The sequence below is a fragment of the Vombatus ursinus genome, unplaced genomic scaffold (genome assembly GCF_900497805.2).
Source record: "Vombatus ursinus unplaced genomic scaffold, bare-nosed wombat genome assembly UNPS02012319.1, whole genome shotgun sequence".
In the NCBI taxonomy this organism is placed as follows: domain Eukaryota; kingdom Metazoa; phylum Chordata; class Mammalia; order Diprotodontia; family Vombatidae; genus Vombatus; species Vombatus ursinus.
In genome coordinates, this window is record NW_020952097.1 from 2124679 (window position 1) to 2142211 (window position 17533).

At 44.3% G+C, this 17533-nt stretch overlaps 1 protein-coding gene across 9 annotated transcripts in view; it reads left to right on the top strand.

Annotated features, from left to right (window-relative positions):
* The window catches only part of SCRIB (scribble planar cell polarity protein), a 72261-nt gene that overhangs the window by 24835 nt on the left and 29893 nt on the right, over positions 1 to 17533 (top strand). For 7 of the 9 annotated variants that reach the window (XM_027857600.1, XM_027857601.1, XM_027857602.1 and 4 more), the window contains 10 exons: positions 3050 to 3139; positions 4360 to 4437; positions 10173 to 10493; positions 10935 to 11015; positions 11332 to 11565; positions 13081 to 13191; positions 13610 to 13786; positions 13947 to 14063; positions 14384 to 14572; positions 16342 to 16452. In XM_027857600.1, the coding sequence (XP_027713401.1) occupies positions 3050 to 3139; positions 4360 to 4437; positions 10173 to 10493; positions 10935 to 11015; positions 11332 to 11565; positions 13081 to 13191; positions 13610 to 13786; positions 13947 to 14063; positions 14384 to 14572; positions 16342 to 16452 (1509 nt within the window). The remainder of the gene's footprint in view (positions 1 to 3049; positions 3140 to 4359; positions 4438 to 10172; positions 10494 to 10934; positions 11016 to 11331; positions 11566 to 13080; positions 13192 to 13609; positions 13787 to 13946; positions 14064 to 14383; positions 14573 to 16341; positions 16453 to 17533) is intronic. The other 2 variants (XM_027857604.1, XM_027857606.1) reach the window with 1 other exon arrangement.

Genomic DNA, 17533 nt, shown 5'->3' on the forward strand with positions numbered 1-17533 from the left:
TGTGTGTGTGTGTGTGTGTGTGTGTGTGTGTGTGTGTGTGTGTGTGTCAGAGAAATACCCTTTTGGGAGGGAGTGGTGGGAAGGAAAACCAGATCTCCAATGCAGTTCTGCACCTGCCCTGTCATGGATAGTTTTTTGAGAGTTGCCTGTGGTTATAAGGTTGAGGTACTTTACCTAAGGTCACGAAGTCATTTGTGTCAGAGGCAGGGCTTGCTCCTAGGTCTTCCCAATTCTGGGACTAGTTATCAGGAGGGCATTTTAAGCATAGGGAATGTTATAAGCAAAGGTATGGAAGAAGTAGTGCTTCCTTGGTCACCCTCTTAATGTACTCTTCCTGATCTCTTTCTTCTTCATTACAGTCTGGCTGATCTCATTTCTTTCGTTTATCTGGTCTTTTCTCTGGCCCTTCACTCAGACTGTTTGTTCTAGTCTCCTTCCCTTAGAGTCCCAGCCTGAACAGTCACCCCACATTTGGGCTTAATTCTTAAGGATATCCCTGTACCTCCTTCTTTGAGTGTTGCCCATCTTTATTATACATCCATACCCCCTTCCTATTTTGTTTAATTCAGAAAACATACTGGAAGACCAGTGAATAGGAAGAGTTAAGGATGGGGTGGGGGGAGAAAGCTCTTTGTCTCCGTAACTTTTCTATCTCTTAGTCTTCTTGTCAGCCTGTTGCCTCTGATATTATCATGTCTGAGATCACCTTTTACATTTAATAATTATTTTTGTCTACTCAGAAGCAGAAGGCTAACAAGCAGAATAAACAGTAAATTGGGGATTCAAACATTTCTATATTCAAAGCTATATAATTGGAAGTATAGATCCCTAAAAGGCTATACAGAGTCACTGTCGCTCTGTCCTATCATTGAAGTTACCTTCTTTTTTCTCCACCCCATCTAAATCTCTTTCCATTCCTAGTGTTTTTATTGCTCTTTTTCTTCTCATTACTGTTCCCTGAATTATTATCCCTTGTTTTATCAATTCAGGATCACCACCTCCAATCTCCTTTCTTTTATCTTTGCCACTTTTCCAGAAACCACCTTTTTGCCTATGGGATATTCCCTTCTAGAGTTGGTGCTGAACAGGTTTATCAAAGCCTTTGGTTTTTGTTCTTGTGCGGAAGAAAAGAATGAGTTTGGCTTTATTCCTGTTCTCCAGCTAAGCCTCTTGCCCTGTCCTGTCCAGTACAATGTATGCTATTTTCTGCATTTAATGATGATAGCAAGCTTTTGTCCCATCATCTTGTCCACTTTTCCTGATCACATTGGATGTGTATCTCTTTGATCTAGACTGTTTTCCTGCTTCCCTTCCCAAGATCAGTTTGTGTCCAGGTCCTTGAAGAACTGTCAGTAGGAAATCAGCTTGGCATGTTGAACCTGTTGCATCCATGACTCCCAAAGCTGACCAACAAGATAACTCGGGAAGTTACTGCTAGAGTTGGCCTCTCAGCCCAGGTTCCCTTCCTCCCAACCTCCATTTGTGTGTATTTGGCTTCCCATACCACAACAGGTTAAAGGGGGCAGGCTTATTTGACTTCTTCCTTAGTCTCTTCCTTGTGCTTTCTATTAACTAACCTTTCCTTCTGTGGGATTTGGTCTGTTCCTAGACTCTAGGCCCATTCTGGTCTTCCCTGTTTGAGTCTTAGCTTTAATACTCCCTCACCCCTTATTTGGAGATGGTCCTGAAGAGAATTTGACTCTTTGGGTTCCCATTTGTCTCCTTTTCTGAGTGTGGTCTGTGCATTGTACTTAGCTCAGGAAAAAGATAAGATATTTCAGAAGGTAAATGAAAATGAGTTTTGGAGACATTAGAGGGGGAAATGTCTTGGTCCAGCAAGTATAGATAGGGTCCAGGGAACTGGGAAAACATCTGACTGATCACCGAAGCACATCTGGGAAAGCACGACTAGCAGGTAAGAGAATAAGCACAGGTCTATGAGCCTTAGCTCCCCAATAAGTATACTTCCCTCTGTTTGCTCCAGTACAGTCTTTGAGATGGGAAAATGAGCGATCTTGCAGCTAAGAACTTGCTGTGACAAAAGTTGACTTCAGCAGTGCATGAGTATTGGGGGCATTCCATATCAAAAGTGCCTTTTGTCTACAACCCCACATGACTTCAGCAAGTACTTATAGGTTTGTAAGCATTTATAAGAGAATGGAGACTGTGTGTGTGTGTATACACATGTGTATACACATACACACGTATATATGTATGTGCGGCACGAGTGCACTGCTGTGAGGATTTGATTGAGGTATAAATCACCAACTCTGCAACAGGTTTACTTGCTTTAAGCTCAGGGAACCTCCTTGTACAGATCCCTCTCCCAAGACATAGTCACTTTCTAACTGTTCTCTCTAGACTGTCCATTCATTTCTCCTTATCTTTACCACTTTTGAGTTCTTCCCTGGAAGATCTTCCTTGCTTGAAGATTCTTAACTCCTAAATCACTGTTTCCTCTTTTCCTTCAATCACTTTCCCTGTTGCTGCCCACATCCTACCCTTGCCTCCCAGACTCTGTGGGGCTTCTGGCCTCTGTGCTGGTAGCCCTTGGCTCACCCCACCAATACCTGGAGGTCTTAGTTCATTGTCCAGAGGAGTTGAGTGGAGAGGCCCAGGCCTAGGACTTCCTCTCCTTCAGCTCCTGTTGTATCCGCAGAACTCCCCTTGCTAGAGGGTGGCCGAGGTGAGAAGCTTGGGGGGAGGGAGGGGTAGAGGGAGAGCCTAGTTATGTGGGTGTGGAGAGGAAGGTCTGTGTCCAAGGGAGCCATTGATGGCATAGTAGATGACAACATTAAGTACATGATAGTTCACAGGTGTCTGGAAAGGGAATTGCATGACCTGGGGAGAATGTGGTTACCAAACTTACAGGTATAGGTCACATGTTATCAGGATGCAAATTCTTCCTCACACCCATCCTGCTAATGCACTGAACATGCCCCATCTCCCATCCAAGGCTCACATCTACACATGCACATACGTGCACTTTGCTTCCCTTCCAGTACCTTTCCCTTCTGTGTGTAACTTCTGCCTGTAATTCTGCTTCCAGCTGACACTAACAATCCTGCGGCAGACAGGTGGCCTGGGGATCAGCATCGCAGGGGGGAAGGGCTCCACCCCATACAAGGGAGACGACGAGGTAAGGGAGGCCTGGGCCTTCTATCTGTGACCCACCTTGGGCTGGCAAGCAGGGCCCCAAAGGCCTCCTGCCTTGACTACCCCCTTGCCTCTCATCCTTCTGTTATGTTTGCCCCCTACTTCCTCCTACTAAGCCTTTTATTCTCTTCTTTCACCTTTACCCTCACCTCTACCATATAGCATTTTGCTGTCACTTGATAACTTAGATTTTCATCTCTAGAACTTGAGGCTGGGTTTTTTTAAAGATACTTTTCTTGTGGTTGAGTTAAACTGCCATCATTTGGAAGTAGATACCTTAGTTGTGGTTTTCATTGCATAGTATATGCTATGCTGAGATCCCACTTGTAACCACAAAATCTTCATACCACTTAGAGCCACAAAATCCCCTCTTTCTCCGAAATGTTACTTTTTATTAAAGTGCCTAAAAACGTATTGAGTGGATACTGTATTTTAGAACAACTTCTAAAGAAATGCCTATGGTATGTATAATGTGGTACCTTTATTTTTTACTTTATGAACTCACCTTGAATCTTGACTTGGCCCATTCTGGAGGTTGGCCTTATTTCCTTTATCTTCCTCTTCAGTCCTGACCACTCTCAGTCAGGGCAAAGGGGAAGCCTTAGTTTTGCCATCTGATATTCAGGATCTACTAAAATGTTCTGAGCAGCTGCCCTTATGATTCCCAAGACCCTCTCTTATGGTGAAAGAAAACAAGTAAGCAAAGCTGTGGTAGCATCTCTGCCAATAGCAACAAAGTTCAGTGATTAGGTCCCTTATTCTAGAAAGATTTTCAGTTGTTTGGTTTTTCATTTCCTGCTCAATTACTAATTTACCTCCAAGTGATGGCTTTCTATCCTTTTGCAGAGTTTGCTTCTAGCAATAGTTTTAGTTCACAACTATTCACACATTACTTTGCAGAAAAATTTTAAGAAAGCCTTAAGAGTTCCTTACACAAATCAGAATTTTTAACATGTTTTCAAGGAGGCAAGAGCTTAAATTGGTTTCGTGACATTTCCAGTGCCGCCCATCTTTCTACCTCTTTGGCTGCTCAAATAAAGCCCGCAGAAGGGCGTAAACAGATCAGATAGAGTGGTATGTGGCAGTGGCATGGGTTAACTGAAACCTTTCCCTCTCCTACTTACATATAAACTGAAGTGTGACTTTCTCTCTTTCACTCAGAAGATGACCCCATTCCCCAAACCACTTTTCTCTTCTTTTCAGGGCATATTCATCTCTCGAGTGTCAGAGGAAGGTCCTGCAGCCCGGGCTGGGGTTCGAGTAGGGGACAAACTACTAGAGGTGAGGGATATATATGTGAAGGGTGAGAATATGAGTGAGTATACATGTCTTTCCATAGGCATATTACTGGGTGCATACCTGCATGTTCATATGCATATGTTCTGTGTCTCTCTTCATATATCTGTGGGCATGTCTCTCTTTGTGTCTTAATACATCCATCCAGTCTTGCCTGAGCATCTTTGTTATGCTTTGGTTTGCAGAAAACAAAAACGTCTAATACATAGTCCCTCCTTTCAGGGAGCTCCAGATTTGGTTGGGGAGTTATGACTAAGGCATTGCAATAGTTTGAGAGCCCATTGTTGATCTAGGTACTAACTACAAATGTTCTAAGAGTCTGAGAAGGGAGCAGGTCTCTTGGGCTAGAGAAGTGAGGGAAGAATTCATAGAGGAGGTATGAACTAGTCCTTTAAAATCTGACTATCCTGTGGAAAATGATAGCTGACATTTATATGTAAAAAAGTGCTTTATGTATAATACGTCATTCGATCCCCTGTGAGATAAAGGCTATTTTTATTCCTAGTTTACAAATGAGGAACTTGGGCTCAGAAGTCATGTCACATAGGGAATGCAGTGACAGAGTCAGAGTCAGGAGAATGTGAGTTCCAATCCTTGTTCTCTTAGGAGCTGTATCTATGGGCAAGTAATTAATTTCTCTGAGCCTCAGTTTCTTCGTCAGTAAAATGGGGATAAAATCTTCACTGCCTGTATCACAAGGTTGTTGAAAGCCTCAAATGAGAACATAAGTGAAGTGCTTTGCCAACTTTAAAGCACTGTTTACGTGTCAGATGTCATTATTGTTGTTATCTAATGAGCTATGCATTTTGCAAACCTTGAAGGGCAGTAGAAGTGTAATTATTGCTAAGTGATTTGCTTCGGCTCACACAGATAATCCAGGGACTGTAAGGAGGAGAGCATTCTATTCATTAAAAAGATATGCTAGGCTTAGTAGATTACCAACTCACTAAGTATCGCAAGTGTGATATGGAAGGCAAAAAATGAGTGTAGTTTTAGACTATGTTGAGAAATTGCTCTAGTACTAAGCAAGAGGGGTGACCAGGATCGTGAAAAGCCATGTGATTATGCCATATTAATAGTGGTGGGAAGAATGGAAGATGTCTAGCATGGAGAAGAGAAGACATTATAGCTGCTTTTAGATATCTGAAGGACTGTCATGTGGAAGAGAGACTAGTCTTGTTCTGCCTGGTCCTAGAGTAGAGAACAAGAAACAAGAAGTAAAAGTTGCAGGGGCGGATTCAATTCTTTGGGAAAAAGTTTCCTACAATTTGAGATATTAAAGAGAGTAATGGGCTGTTATCGGAATTAACAGGTTTCCCCTCACCTTTGCTTTACAAGCAAAAACTGGATGACCACTTGTCTGGCATGTCATGTATGTTGTAGTTTTTGTTTAGGTACAGGTTAGACTAACCAGATGACTTCTAAAATCCCTTCCAGTTTGAGATTCTGTGATTCTGTTTTTATAGGCAAAAGGAATCGGATTCTGGAGCAAGGTAGTATTATGATGAAATTGAACTTTAAATAAGATTAATATTCTTGTGATCTGTAAGATGAATTGGAGGAGTAGAGACTAGTTGAAAACTGTTGTAGTTATTGAGGAGTATGGTGGTACGGCACTGGTCTAGGTACTGGAAGTGATTGATGCAAGAGGCTTTCTGATGGGGAAAAAATGATAGGATTAGAAGAGAAGTTGCATGTAGGAGATAAAGCCAAAGATTACTTCAAGCTTTCAGGAAGAATGGTAGTGCTACTGAAAGAAATGGAGCAGTTTCCCATTTCCATCTCTCTGATTGCTTCTCCTTTGCTGTTTCTTTATCCTCTTCCCAACTTTTTAATGTCGGTAGCCCCCTAATCCACAAATCCCTTCTGCAACATACTTGACAAGTGGTCATCCATGCTTGTAAAGCTTTAGTGAGGGGAAACCTGGTAATTCCCAGGGCAGCCCATTATGCTTCTCAATAGCTCACATCGTCAGAAAATTTTTCTAGCATAGTTGAAATCTGCCCATTCGACTTTCATCTCTTGTTCCTTGTTCTCCACTCCGGCCCTCTCTAGTCCTTCAAGATCCTGTGCCCGGTCCTCTCCTCACCTTTCTGTATGCTCTTCCCCTCGGCAGCCTTGTCTGTTCTCATGGCTCCATTTGTCACAGCTGCACAGATTTCTCCCAGATATGTTTTCAGCCCTGATCTTTCACCCAAGCTTCACACTCAAGTGTCCAAATTCTTAGGGGGTCATCGAATCAGTCAGTAAACTTATATGTCTTTACTGTGTATGAGACACTACAAATAAAGAGACGAAAACCCAACAGTTCTTGTCTAGAAGGAGCTTATATTCCACGGAGAGACAATATGTGCACATTGGAGTATATAAAAAGTTAAAGGTAATTTTGGAGGGCTGAGGGAATTAGGAATAATCTCATATACCAGCTGGTGGTTGAACTCAAGTTTTGAGGGAAACTTGGAATGCTAAGAGAGTGACATGAGGCAACATGACTAATATGGAAATACATTTTATGTGATTGCATACATATAACCTATATCAAATTGCTTATAAAAATGTTTGAGAGAGGGTAGAGGTGAGGGAGCAAGGAAGAAAATTTGGAACTCAAATTTTTTTTTAAATATTAAAATTTATATTTACATGTAAATGGAAAAAATACTATAAAAAATTTTTTTAAATAGGAAAAAAGTGACATAAGGAGAGAATGCATTGCAGACATTGGGGATAGTCCTTGAAAATGCTCAAAGGAAAAAAATGAAGGCCAGTTTCATTGGACCATAGAATGTTTGAAAGGAAGCAATGTTATCACCACCATCTGGAGATCCCATTATGATCTCAAATCCAAAATCAAGTATATTTTCTTCCTGTCTTTCATTTCTCATAACTTTCCATTTAACAACAACGACAACAGCAATATTCTAAGAACCTACTATGTGCCAGGCACTGCCCAGTGCTGAGGATAAAAACAGACCCTGCAACAGTCACTCCTGCCCCCTGCATGCCCCTCCCCCCCAAGTCAGCTATGTCCAAATGGGGACATCTGACTTGTACATAAACGAATATGAAACAGGATAATATGTGATAAGGGAAGAAGAGGTCCAGACCAAGAAAACACGAGGAATGAAAGATCATATATTAGGGTGGGATTAAGGAAGGTTTAATGCAAAAGTGCAAGCTGGCCAGCTGAAGGGCCCCCGAGGGAGGGTGAGGTGGGGCAGCTTGGCCCAGACAAGTCAAACCACCATTACCACTTTGACTACCCTCACCCCTCATACCCTAGTGGAGATAGTGCAGGACCCTGAACCCTTGAGCCTGAGGAACAGCAATGCTTCCAGCCCTGTGTCTGCTGTCATCATTCTGGGAAACAGCCCCTCTGGAGATGCAGATGGGCAGCTGCTCCTGTAGGGGCTACAGCCACAGCTATTGAAGACCCTGAAAGGAAAGTTCTTGCCACCAAAGCCTGGGTGCTGTCAAATGGTTCAGCACCAGAAACTGATAGGAATTTATCAGTGGAAATGATGTTAAAAAAGAGGCTGCACCCGAAGGACTATGGGACCTTCCCATCTGACTTGTACCTAAAATCTGCCATGTGTGTTACTGTGAGCTCTTTGAGATCAGGGACTGTTTTTCTATTTGTATCTCCAGGGCTGTACACAAAGTAAGTGCTGCATTTATTCATAGTAGGAAGGAAGGAAATAAGCAATTATTTAATACCCACTATACTCTAGGCATCGTACTAAGTACTTTACAGCTATCTCATTTGATGCTGAAAACAGCCCAAGGTTATCATTATTATTACTTTTATACTTATTTTACAGTTGAGGAAACCAAGGCAGACAGGTTAAGTGACTTGTCCAGGTAACACAGCTGGTAAATGTTTAAGGCTGGATTTGAACTCGAATCTTCCTGAGACCAGACCCACACTCTATCCAGGGGTGGGGAACCTGTGGCCTCAAGGCCACATGGGGCCCTCGAAGTCCTCAAATGCAGCCCATTGACTGAATCCAAACTTCATAGAATAAATCCCCTTAATAAAAGGATTTGTTCTATAAAACTTGGACTCAGTCAGAAAGCCACACACAAGGACCTAAAAGTGGCCTTGAGGCTGCAGGTTCCCCACCCCTGCAGTCTATCCATTGTGCCACCTAGTAGGCATATAATAAATGGCTGTTGAATTTTGTTGTAGTGGCACCAGAGGTGGGCCTTGAAGGAAGGAAAGAGTTTCAAGTAGCAGAGTTGAAGTGGAGATTTTTTTAAAGCAAAAGACATCCATACTTTATTTTAAAAAAGAAAGAACAAAAAAATTGGTTTCCCTTAGTTGTTTTTGTTTTTGTTTTTTTCCTCTTCAGGAAAGGTTCAATGAAGTGGTTGGTATAATGGGAAATGATAATGGCATAGATAAAAGAAGAACCAATAAAACTTTTTTTATATCATTGACCATTTTAAAAAAAAAGAGAGAATGCAAATCATTGACTCGGTTTTTCAATCACTTTTTCTCTTTTCTTATCTTTGCTTTTACTAGTTTCAGTTGTTCCAGTGGATTTTCTCTTCAAATGGTTATGTGTTGATCTTTCATGAAAGGATATTACTTTACTTTTTAAAATTTAAGACAAATTTAAATGTAATTGAGAATTTCAAACAATTATAATCATTAACTTCTTAAAAAGTTGCAGTTTGGACGAAACTGGTTTATTACATTATACTTAAGAAAATGAATGATGTTGGGAAATATAAAAAATTTTAAGGTTCCTGGTATTGGCAGACAGGATAATAACCAGGAATAAAATTGAAGTTGGTAATGAATAGCTGTAGCATATTGTTTTAGCAGTTTTTTCTTCTTGCTTTTATTATTATTTATGGATTATAGAACAATTGAATGGTATCCTATAACAACCTGAATCTAGCATGAACACAGTGTCCTAGACTGGCTAATCCAGGGGTGGGGAACCTGCAGCCTCGAGGCCACATGTGGCCCTCTAGGTCCTCAAGTGCAGCCCTTTGACTAAGTCCAAGTTTTATAGAACAAATCCTTTTATTAAGGGGATTTGTTCTGTAAAGTTAATGGCGCTAATCCTTGTCACTCTTTAATTGCCATATAAAAATGGTCTTGCCATATTCCCTTGCTTCCTCTGGAGTGTTCCAGGTCAGGCCTGTCCCACAGAATAATACAATACTGCTTCCTTTCCTCTCTAAACATTGCTAATTTCCTTCAAGTCCCAGCTCAGCCTCCTTATTAGGCTTTTCTTGATCTCCCTAGCTGCTAGTGGGGGAAAATCTTTTTTTCTTTTGTGTTGTGGCAAGAAAAGCCTCTCTTATATTTGACAATACAAGTCAGTAAAAGGTTTATTCTATACATTGTTACAAAAGCCTAGGGACAGAAAGGCATCAGTTGCCACATAGAGAAATATATCTGTCTTTTTGGGGCCAGTGGGCTTCTGAATACAGGAGATTTTCTTGAAAGTATATAGCATACATGATGCTAGGTTCACAGCTGGTCAACCATTGAACCACTAGCCTTGGAGGCAGGTTGTTGTGTGTCAGAGGAAGGGAAAAAAAGAGGTCTTTGGGCTACTTTGAAAGTGTGATTCCAGTAGGATGTTAGGAGGAGAAGGCAAATGCGAAGATTGAAAAGTTTCAGTAGAGTGATGAGGGTGATGTATACATGTCATTCTTTCTGTATCTATTCTTCTTTGACTTCCCTTTTGTCCTTCCTCCCACAGGTGAATGGTGTAACCCTACAAGGGGCTGAGCACCATGAGGCTGTAGAGGCACTTCGGGGTGCAGGCGGGGCAGTATTGATGAGAGTCTGGCGGGAACGGATGGTGGAGCCAGAGAATGCAATCACAGTCACTCCTTTGCGTCCTGAGGATGACTACAGTCCCCGGGAGAGGAGGGGAAGTGCCCTTCGTCTGCCTGAGCCTTCTAGCCCCCCTGGCCCTCCTCGACAAAGGCATACTACCTTCCTGGTCAGAAGTGAAAGAGGCCTGGGCTTCAGCATTGCTGGTGGCAAAGGCTCCACACCCTACCGAGCAGGAGATGGGGTGAGAGGATAGAATGCAGATTGAAGGAGTGAGATGAGATGGAAGGCTGGAATAAGAGGGAAAGGCCAAGGTTATATTTAAGGGTATGGTAGGCGATGAGAAAAGAGGAAGAGGCTGAGAATAGGACAGTCACTTTTCCTATATTCCCTTGGAACCTATAATCCCTTGGAGTCCTGAGTCAGGAGCTGGGAATAGCCCTAGTGACATTGGATATCCCCCCCCACCCCCACCCCCACGGGTATTTTGGGATGGTGATTCAGAGATAAGATTTTCTCAAAGCTCTTACTTGGGTTAGTCTGCTAGGAAGGCAGGGAGGGAAAGGAGGGGCTGGAATGAATCTGGGTAAGTAAAGGTAAGGATGGCCTCTAAGATTATGCATTTGTGTGAAAGGAGAGTGTGAGGGGTATAGAGCAGGAGCTAACTGTTCTATCCTCTGCCCAGGGAATCTTCATCTCAAGGATTGCTGAAGGTGGGGCTGCCCACCGGGCAGGCACATTGCAGGTTGGGGACCGAGTAATCTCAGTGAGTGGCCAACTCCCAGGGCTCTCTTCTTCCCTCAAAAGTTGCACATGGGCTCTTATATAATCTTTCTATCTCTCTCTGCTTTGGGATTGCAAGATTATGGGATAGGGGTGTGGCTGCATTGAAGGGCTGAACCAGCCCAGTTGGGAGGGGAGGTCTGTTGGAGCCTCTGTGGCTGACCAGGGTGGTAAGAGCTGGGACTGTCTCTTCAGCGCTGCTTCTGTCTGTTCTGGCCCTTGTACAGGGATGGGGGGTCAGGGATAGCTGTCTTGCTTCTCTGGTCCCTGATCTCTGTTCCTGGGGGCAATTCTTCCAGATCAATGGGGTAGACATGACAGAGGCCAGGCATGACCAGGCAGTCGCACTGCTTACTGCTGCCTCCCCCACCATCACGCTGCTGCTGGAACGAGAGGCTGATGGGCCTCTTACCCCTGCCCCACCACTCAGCTCCCCTCTACCCCCCAGCCCTGTCATGCCCATGGCAGTTGGGGAGCCTGGGCCCCCTCCTAGCCTCATGGCCACCACTGTAGAAGGACCATATCCTGTGGAGGTGAGGAGCCCCCAACCCTCCCCCTTCTTTGTCTCCCAGTCCCCACCTCCCTTCATTTCCCCACACACACATCTTATTTTCTATTTTCCTCCCACTTCCCCCTGCCTGATGTTTCCCCTTCACCTGCCCCACTAAGGAGGTTCATTATACCTTCCTCTCTATCCTATGAAAAACATTTTTAAACCTCCTAGGATCATCCCTGTTTTATACCCCTTAGACCAGGATTTTGTCTCTTAAAGCTTGGGGAGGCTGTGTTTGTTCTCACATCCCCACCTATGTCAAAGTTGTTACCACACATCTCTCACTCTGTTTAATAATTCACAGTGATCTAGGGATTTATTTAAAGTTTTCGGATCTCTATTTTCAAGTGGTACCAATACTCAGTGTATTAGTTCCATAAATTTATTCTCCGGTGTGTGCTGTAAGTCTTCCTGTTGTTTGACCCAAAATCTGCCTCCCATCACACACAGAAAGGCATGGTCCTAATGTCTGGAATTTGACGAATGAGCTGTTTCTCCCTGGCCTTCAGATTTTTATACACTTGGATGCCCTCTTAGCTTTGGTCTTTTGAGATTGAAGCGGCCAAAATTCTTCAATCTGTCTCCATACATTCTTATCATACCCAGCATCCTTCTGTTCTACCCATCCTTTCCCTCTCTTATGCCTAAATCACTTTAGCTGTCCTTGGGGCTGTCTCAGGTGGCCCTCTTGTATTTTCCTTGAGGGTTAGAAGCTAGACCTACACACAGAATCCCTGGTGTATGAAGGGCAGAGGATACATCTGTTCCCTGTCCCTTCCTCGTAGTGCCCAGCATTTTTGATCTACCAGTCCAATGGGCTGAGTCTTGGGGAAACAGTCCCAGATGGAGGATTGGGAGACATAGTCTTGAAACTGCCACTAACTAGCTCTGAAGCCTTGAGCAAGTTGCTCATTTTAGGCTCCTTATCTCTGCAATGAGAAGAATGAACTGGATGGTGTCTATGAGCCTTTCCAACTCACTATAGCTCTAATGCCAGAAGTTTCCAGTGGCTCTTGAGGTCCTTCTTATCACAAAGAGTAGAGTCTTTTCATCTTATAAGTAGTTTAGATGATATCCCCAGATACCTTACCCTACACTGGACCAAATTGAGGTTTCTTTGCCACTCTTATGCTCTTTTGCCTAACTTCAAAAGTTTATATTGATGTTTATCTCCACTGGGTTAACATTTCACTTAGAGGAGGTTATTGTCATCTACAACCTTGGAGATTCTATTGTGCAGTCTCTCTGTCAGGTTATTTATAAATAATCTTGCTTATTTTTCCCTATCCAGAAAAAGCTTACACTTAGTAATCTGCATTAAGCACTTTGTTTCTGTAAAAGTGCTACAAAGATGTGAGCTTTTATTAAGTATGTGAACCCTACCTATCCTTTGTGTTATTTTCTCCAAGACAAGTCCCCATCTATGACCCAATAGCCACAGTCTTCCATAACTGTCTTAACCATACCTTCTGCATTGCCCCTTCAATATCTCCAGGAAATTTGCCTGGTGAAGGCTGGTGGGCCTCTGGGACTGAGTATTGTTGGAGGCTCTGACCATTCGAGCCACCCATTTGGGATCCAGGAGCCCGGTGTGTTCATCTCTAAGGTAGTGGGACTGGGGGTGGGGGTGGGGGGGGATAGGGAGCAAGTTGTATCTATGGAAGGTGGGGTTGTATCTCAGCCCCCTTCCCTGTCAGGAACACCCCACCCACCCCATACACGCTTGTCAGTGAGGATAGTGTTTGCAAATGGTAGATATATGTGCTTTGAGTGGGGTTGTACATTGCCTGGGTTGGGGGATGTTTGAATGTGGGATCACTAAGGAAATAGAATGTCTAGAAACTAACGCTAGAGTAAAGAAGGTCCAAAAAGCCAGCACATGCCATTTGACCCCTCCATTATTCAGTCAGACCTATGCAAGTATCTTTCCCCTTCTTAGTTTCTGTCATCCAGTTCTCTCTGGCTGCCCTATCCCTTTGGACTTCCTGTACTGCCTTGTACCTCTAGTATTGTGTTTCTGCCAGGTGCTTCCTCGGGGATTGGCTGCTAGAAGTGGACTGCGTGTGGGTGATCGAATTCTGGCAGTGAATGGGCAAGATGTTCGAGGGGCTACACACCAGGAAGCTGTGAATGCCTTGCTCAGCCCTACCCCTGAGTTGTGTCTGCTGGTGCGAAGGGATCCTCCCCCACCAGGCATGAAGGTATGTCTCTTCAACCAGGCTATAATGGACCAGGGGCAGAGGGCTGAGTTTGAGGGTGAAAGGAAGATTTTTTGGGATTGGAGAGATGTGGTAGTATAGGAGCTGATGGTGACAGATGGCTTTTTTGGCCTCTCTGTTTTTTCACCCCTACTGCCTTTAGGAGATCTGCATTGAAAAGGCCCCTGGGGAGAAGCTGGGGATCAGCATACGAGGTGGGGCCAAAGGTCATGCTGGGAACCCCTTTGATCCCACTGATGAAGGTGTCTTCATCTCCAAGGTGAGAACTCTTGGAGCCTAGAGAGATTGTCCACCAAAACAAATGTTTCCAAGATTTCTTACCCTGCCCTTTGCCACCAAACCCTAGAGTAAGGTTCCCCTTCCATCTTCAGCTATATCTACTCTGAGTCCCCTTTCACCCCCAAGATCTGCTTCTTACATTGATGTTTCTTGCCCTGTGCTTCCTAATGTCAGAGCCTGATACTCTCTCCCAATATCATGTGCTGTAACATTTTTCCATCGACACTCCGACCTGGCAGTCTGCTGGGTTTTCCATTCATCTTCCTGATATCCCTAACCTCTATTCTTCTTGTCTCCTAGGTGAGCCCAGCAGGTGCTGCTGGGCGAGATGGCCGTCTTCGAGTGGGGATGCGGCTTCTCGAGGTGAATCAGCAGAGCCTGTTGGGCCTGACGCACACTGAGGCGGTGCAGCTACTCCGTGGTGTCGGAGACACCCTCACAGTGCTCGTCTGTGATGGCTTTGACCCTGTCGCTGCCGCAGCCCTTGAGGTCAGTCACCCAACCAGTGACTTGGGAGGAAGGATTTTTATTAAGCTGTGTGCTAAGCTGTGTTAAGTACTGAGTATAAATGCAGAAGTCCCTACCTGCAGGGAGTTTGTTTTAATGGAGGAGAAAACCCCTGGAGGGCCTGAGAAGGTTGGTTAGGAGAGTAAAGTGGCAAAAGGTGCCAGCGTGAAAAGGAGGCTCCTTGGTCTTAGAGGGGACCTGACCAAGTGGCATGGCCAGGTCATTTAACCTCTCTGAGGAGCTTCCATCTTTCGTCTGTAAAACAGGGGAAAGAATACCTCTGGCAGCTACTTACTTAGTGACCTGAGCCTTCGAATAGTCCTCGAAATCCTCATGATCAGCAGCCCCCAGCTTGCTCATGAGATAGGCACAGGCCCAGCGTTCCGCCTTCAACATATATAGTGTTCCACATTCTTAATTGATAGCCCAGATGCCTGCCCACTCACTGATTCAGATTCCAATTTACTTGCACAAGTGTTTGGCTTCCAATGATCCCTAATATTAGAATAGGCCAGTTTGGCTGAAATAGAGAGTAATTTCTAGAAAGGTAGACTGGAGCCAGATTGTGAAGGACTTTTAAATACCAAACTGAGGAATTTGCATTTTATCTTAAAGGAGAGGGAGCCCCTGATGGTTGAGGCTGGGGCTGTCATGGTCAGGAAGTTTATTGTGGGAGACTGAATTAAAAAAGAGGAGAGTGGAAACCAAGAGCCCAGTACAGATGGTGTTGCAGTAATTGAGGTGAGAGGTGATGAAGGCCTGGACCTGGTGGAGAGAAGGAGATGGAAGTGGAAGGTGTTATAGAGTAGTATTGGAAAGACTTGGTAACTGCATGGATATGTGGAGTGACAGAAAAGGAAGAGTTTGGCCTTGATTCTTAGTTTGGTGTTGGCTGAGCTCAGCGCCCTTGGGCTGTCCTCAGCCTCAGAAGGTATTTCGGTAGCTCTGGGAGGTTCTCTTCCTGCTGTTGAAGTCATTTCTATCATCAAATTCAAATTGAACACTTAGTAAGCATCTGCTGTGTACAGGACACTGTTCCAGACAGTCTAGGTTCCGGAGCCCTTCCCTCAGAGAGCCTTTTTCCTTGTGTACACATGTAGAGAAGAAGTAGCCTAACATACCCCCAAGGTGCATATAAGTGGGGTGAAAAACAGGCTTCAAAGAAACACCTGGCCCTAGGGCTCAGACTCAGCTCTACCACAGTGTGCTTTGTAACCTGGAGCTACGTGAGTCTCAGTTTCTTCCTCTGTAAAATCAAGGGGTTGAGCTTACTAACCTTGGTTGTGTCAGGACCCCTTGTACAGTTTGGGGAGGCCTGTGAGCCCCTGTTCAGAATTAGGTTATTAGATGTACAAAGTAGGCATGGAGTCAGAAGAGACCTAAGTTTGAATTCTGGGGGCTGCTTATCTACTTCATGAGATCCTAGGCAAGACACTAAACCTTTGATCTGCAAAATGGGGGTAATACTTGAATTACCTACCTCAGAGAGTAGTCATGAGTGCTTTGTTAATATAATAGTGCTATAACAGTGAGTTTTTGTTTTTGTTTTTTTCTTAAATAGGACTGAACATTTTAAGGTATCAAAATTAACCCGGTAATACAAGGCAGCCCTCCTCAGAGTTTACACACTTGTAGTAATACATCTATGTATGGTACCTACTTTGACTTGAGGTCAGTCACAAACCAGACTCCCTTCCTGGAGCTGGGTCCTCACATATCCTTTCTTTACTTTTTACTTTCCCCTCCCCTAGATGTCCCCAGGTGTCATTGCCAACCCCTTTGCTGCTGGTATTGGGCGCAAAAACAGCCTGGAGAGTATCTCATCCATTGACCGAGATGTGAGCCCTGAAGACCTGGACAAGGTCAGTGTACCCTATAGTCAAGCCTCCCTAGGGTTCCTTGGGTGGCCCCCTTCCTCCCACTGACTGACATGAGTGAGGAGGTTTCCTGAAGAGTTGGTGAGTATTGGGTCAGAGTTTAGTTGTTATCCATATGGCTGCTCTTAGGAGACAGACCCTCAAAAAAGAAAACTTGGAATCAATGATGAGCACAATGGATACAGGTAAAATCCTCAAGGCTATTTGGGAAGGAAACTTCTCCACCCTCCTCCCTACCCTTCTTATTACCCTTTCCCTCAGCCTCCTAATGTATTGGCTTCAATGGTCAGTGCTGGTTTGGGGCATGCTGAGCCATCTAATCACAAGCTCAGTTCCTCTCCCTTGACTTCTAGTTTGTGTCTGTCTGTCTGTCTGTTTGACTCTTTCTGTCTCCCTCCTTCCTCCCCTCCCTCCTCTCCCTTCTCTCTGTCTCTCTGTCTCTCTCTCTCACACACACACACACACACTCACACACTCACACACACGCACGCGCAAAGGGCTCCAGGTGGCAAGGAATAGCTGTTGTAGGCTCTGCCCTTTCCCGTGGCTTCCAGTCTTTCTGTCTTTCTCTCTGCTCTCATGCCCTTCCTGCCTAAATCCTATGGCCATGGATTGGTACAGGAACCTATAGGTAGGAAATAGGCAAAAGGAAGTGGCCTTTAGGCCTTTGAGGAAGAGGAAACATGCATACCTACATATACATGTATGTGTGTGTCAGTACATACATATTCATACGTGTGTGTGTGTGGAGAGAGAGAGAGGGGAGTGAGAGAGCATGCTCAGTAGATTCATTCACATGTCCCCTGTGTCCTGGAGACACCAGCTGGCGCCTGGCCAAGGATTGATGCCAGTTCTCTCTAAGACTTCCTAGAAATTCTGATCTGTTCCTGGGCCTCAACCTTCATACATACATACGCTCATGAACATTGTTTACACACCTACATATGTTATAAAAAGATCTCTGAACCTCAGAATTTCATAGTTGGAATGGACTCTAGAAGATACAGCATCCAACTCTTACCTGAAAGGAATTGCCTTGATGACATTACTGACAAGTGGTCATCCA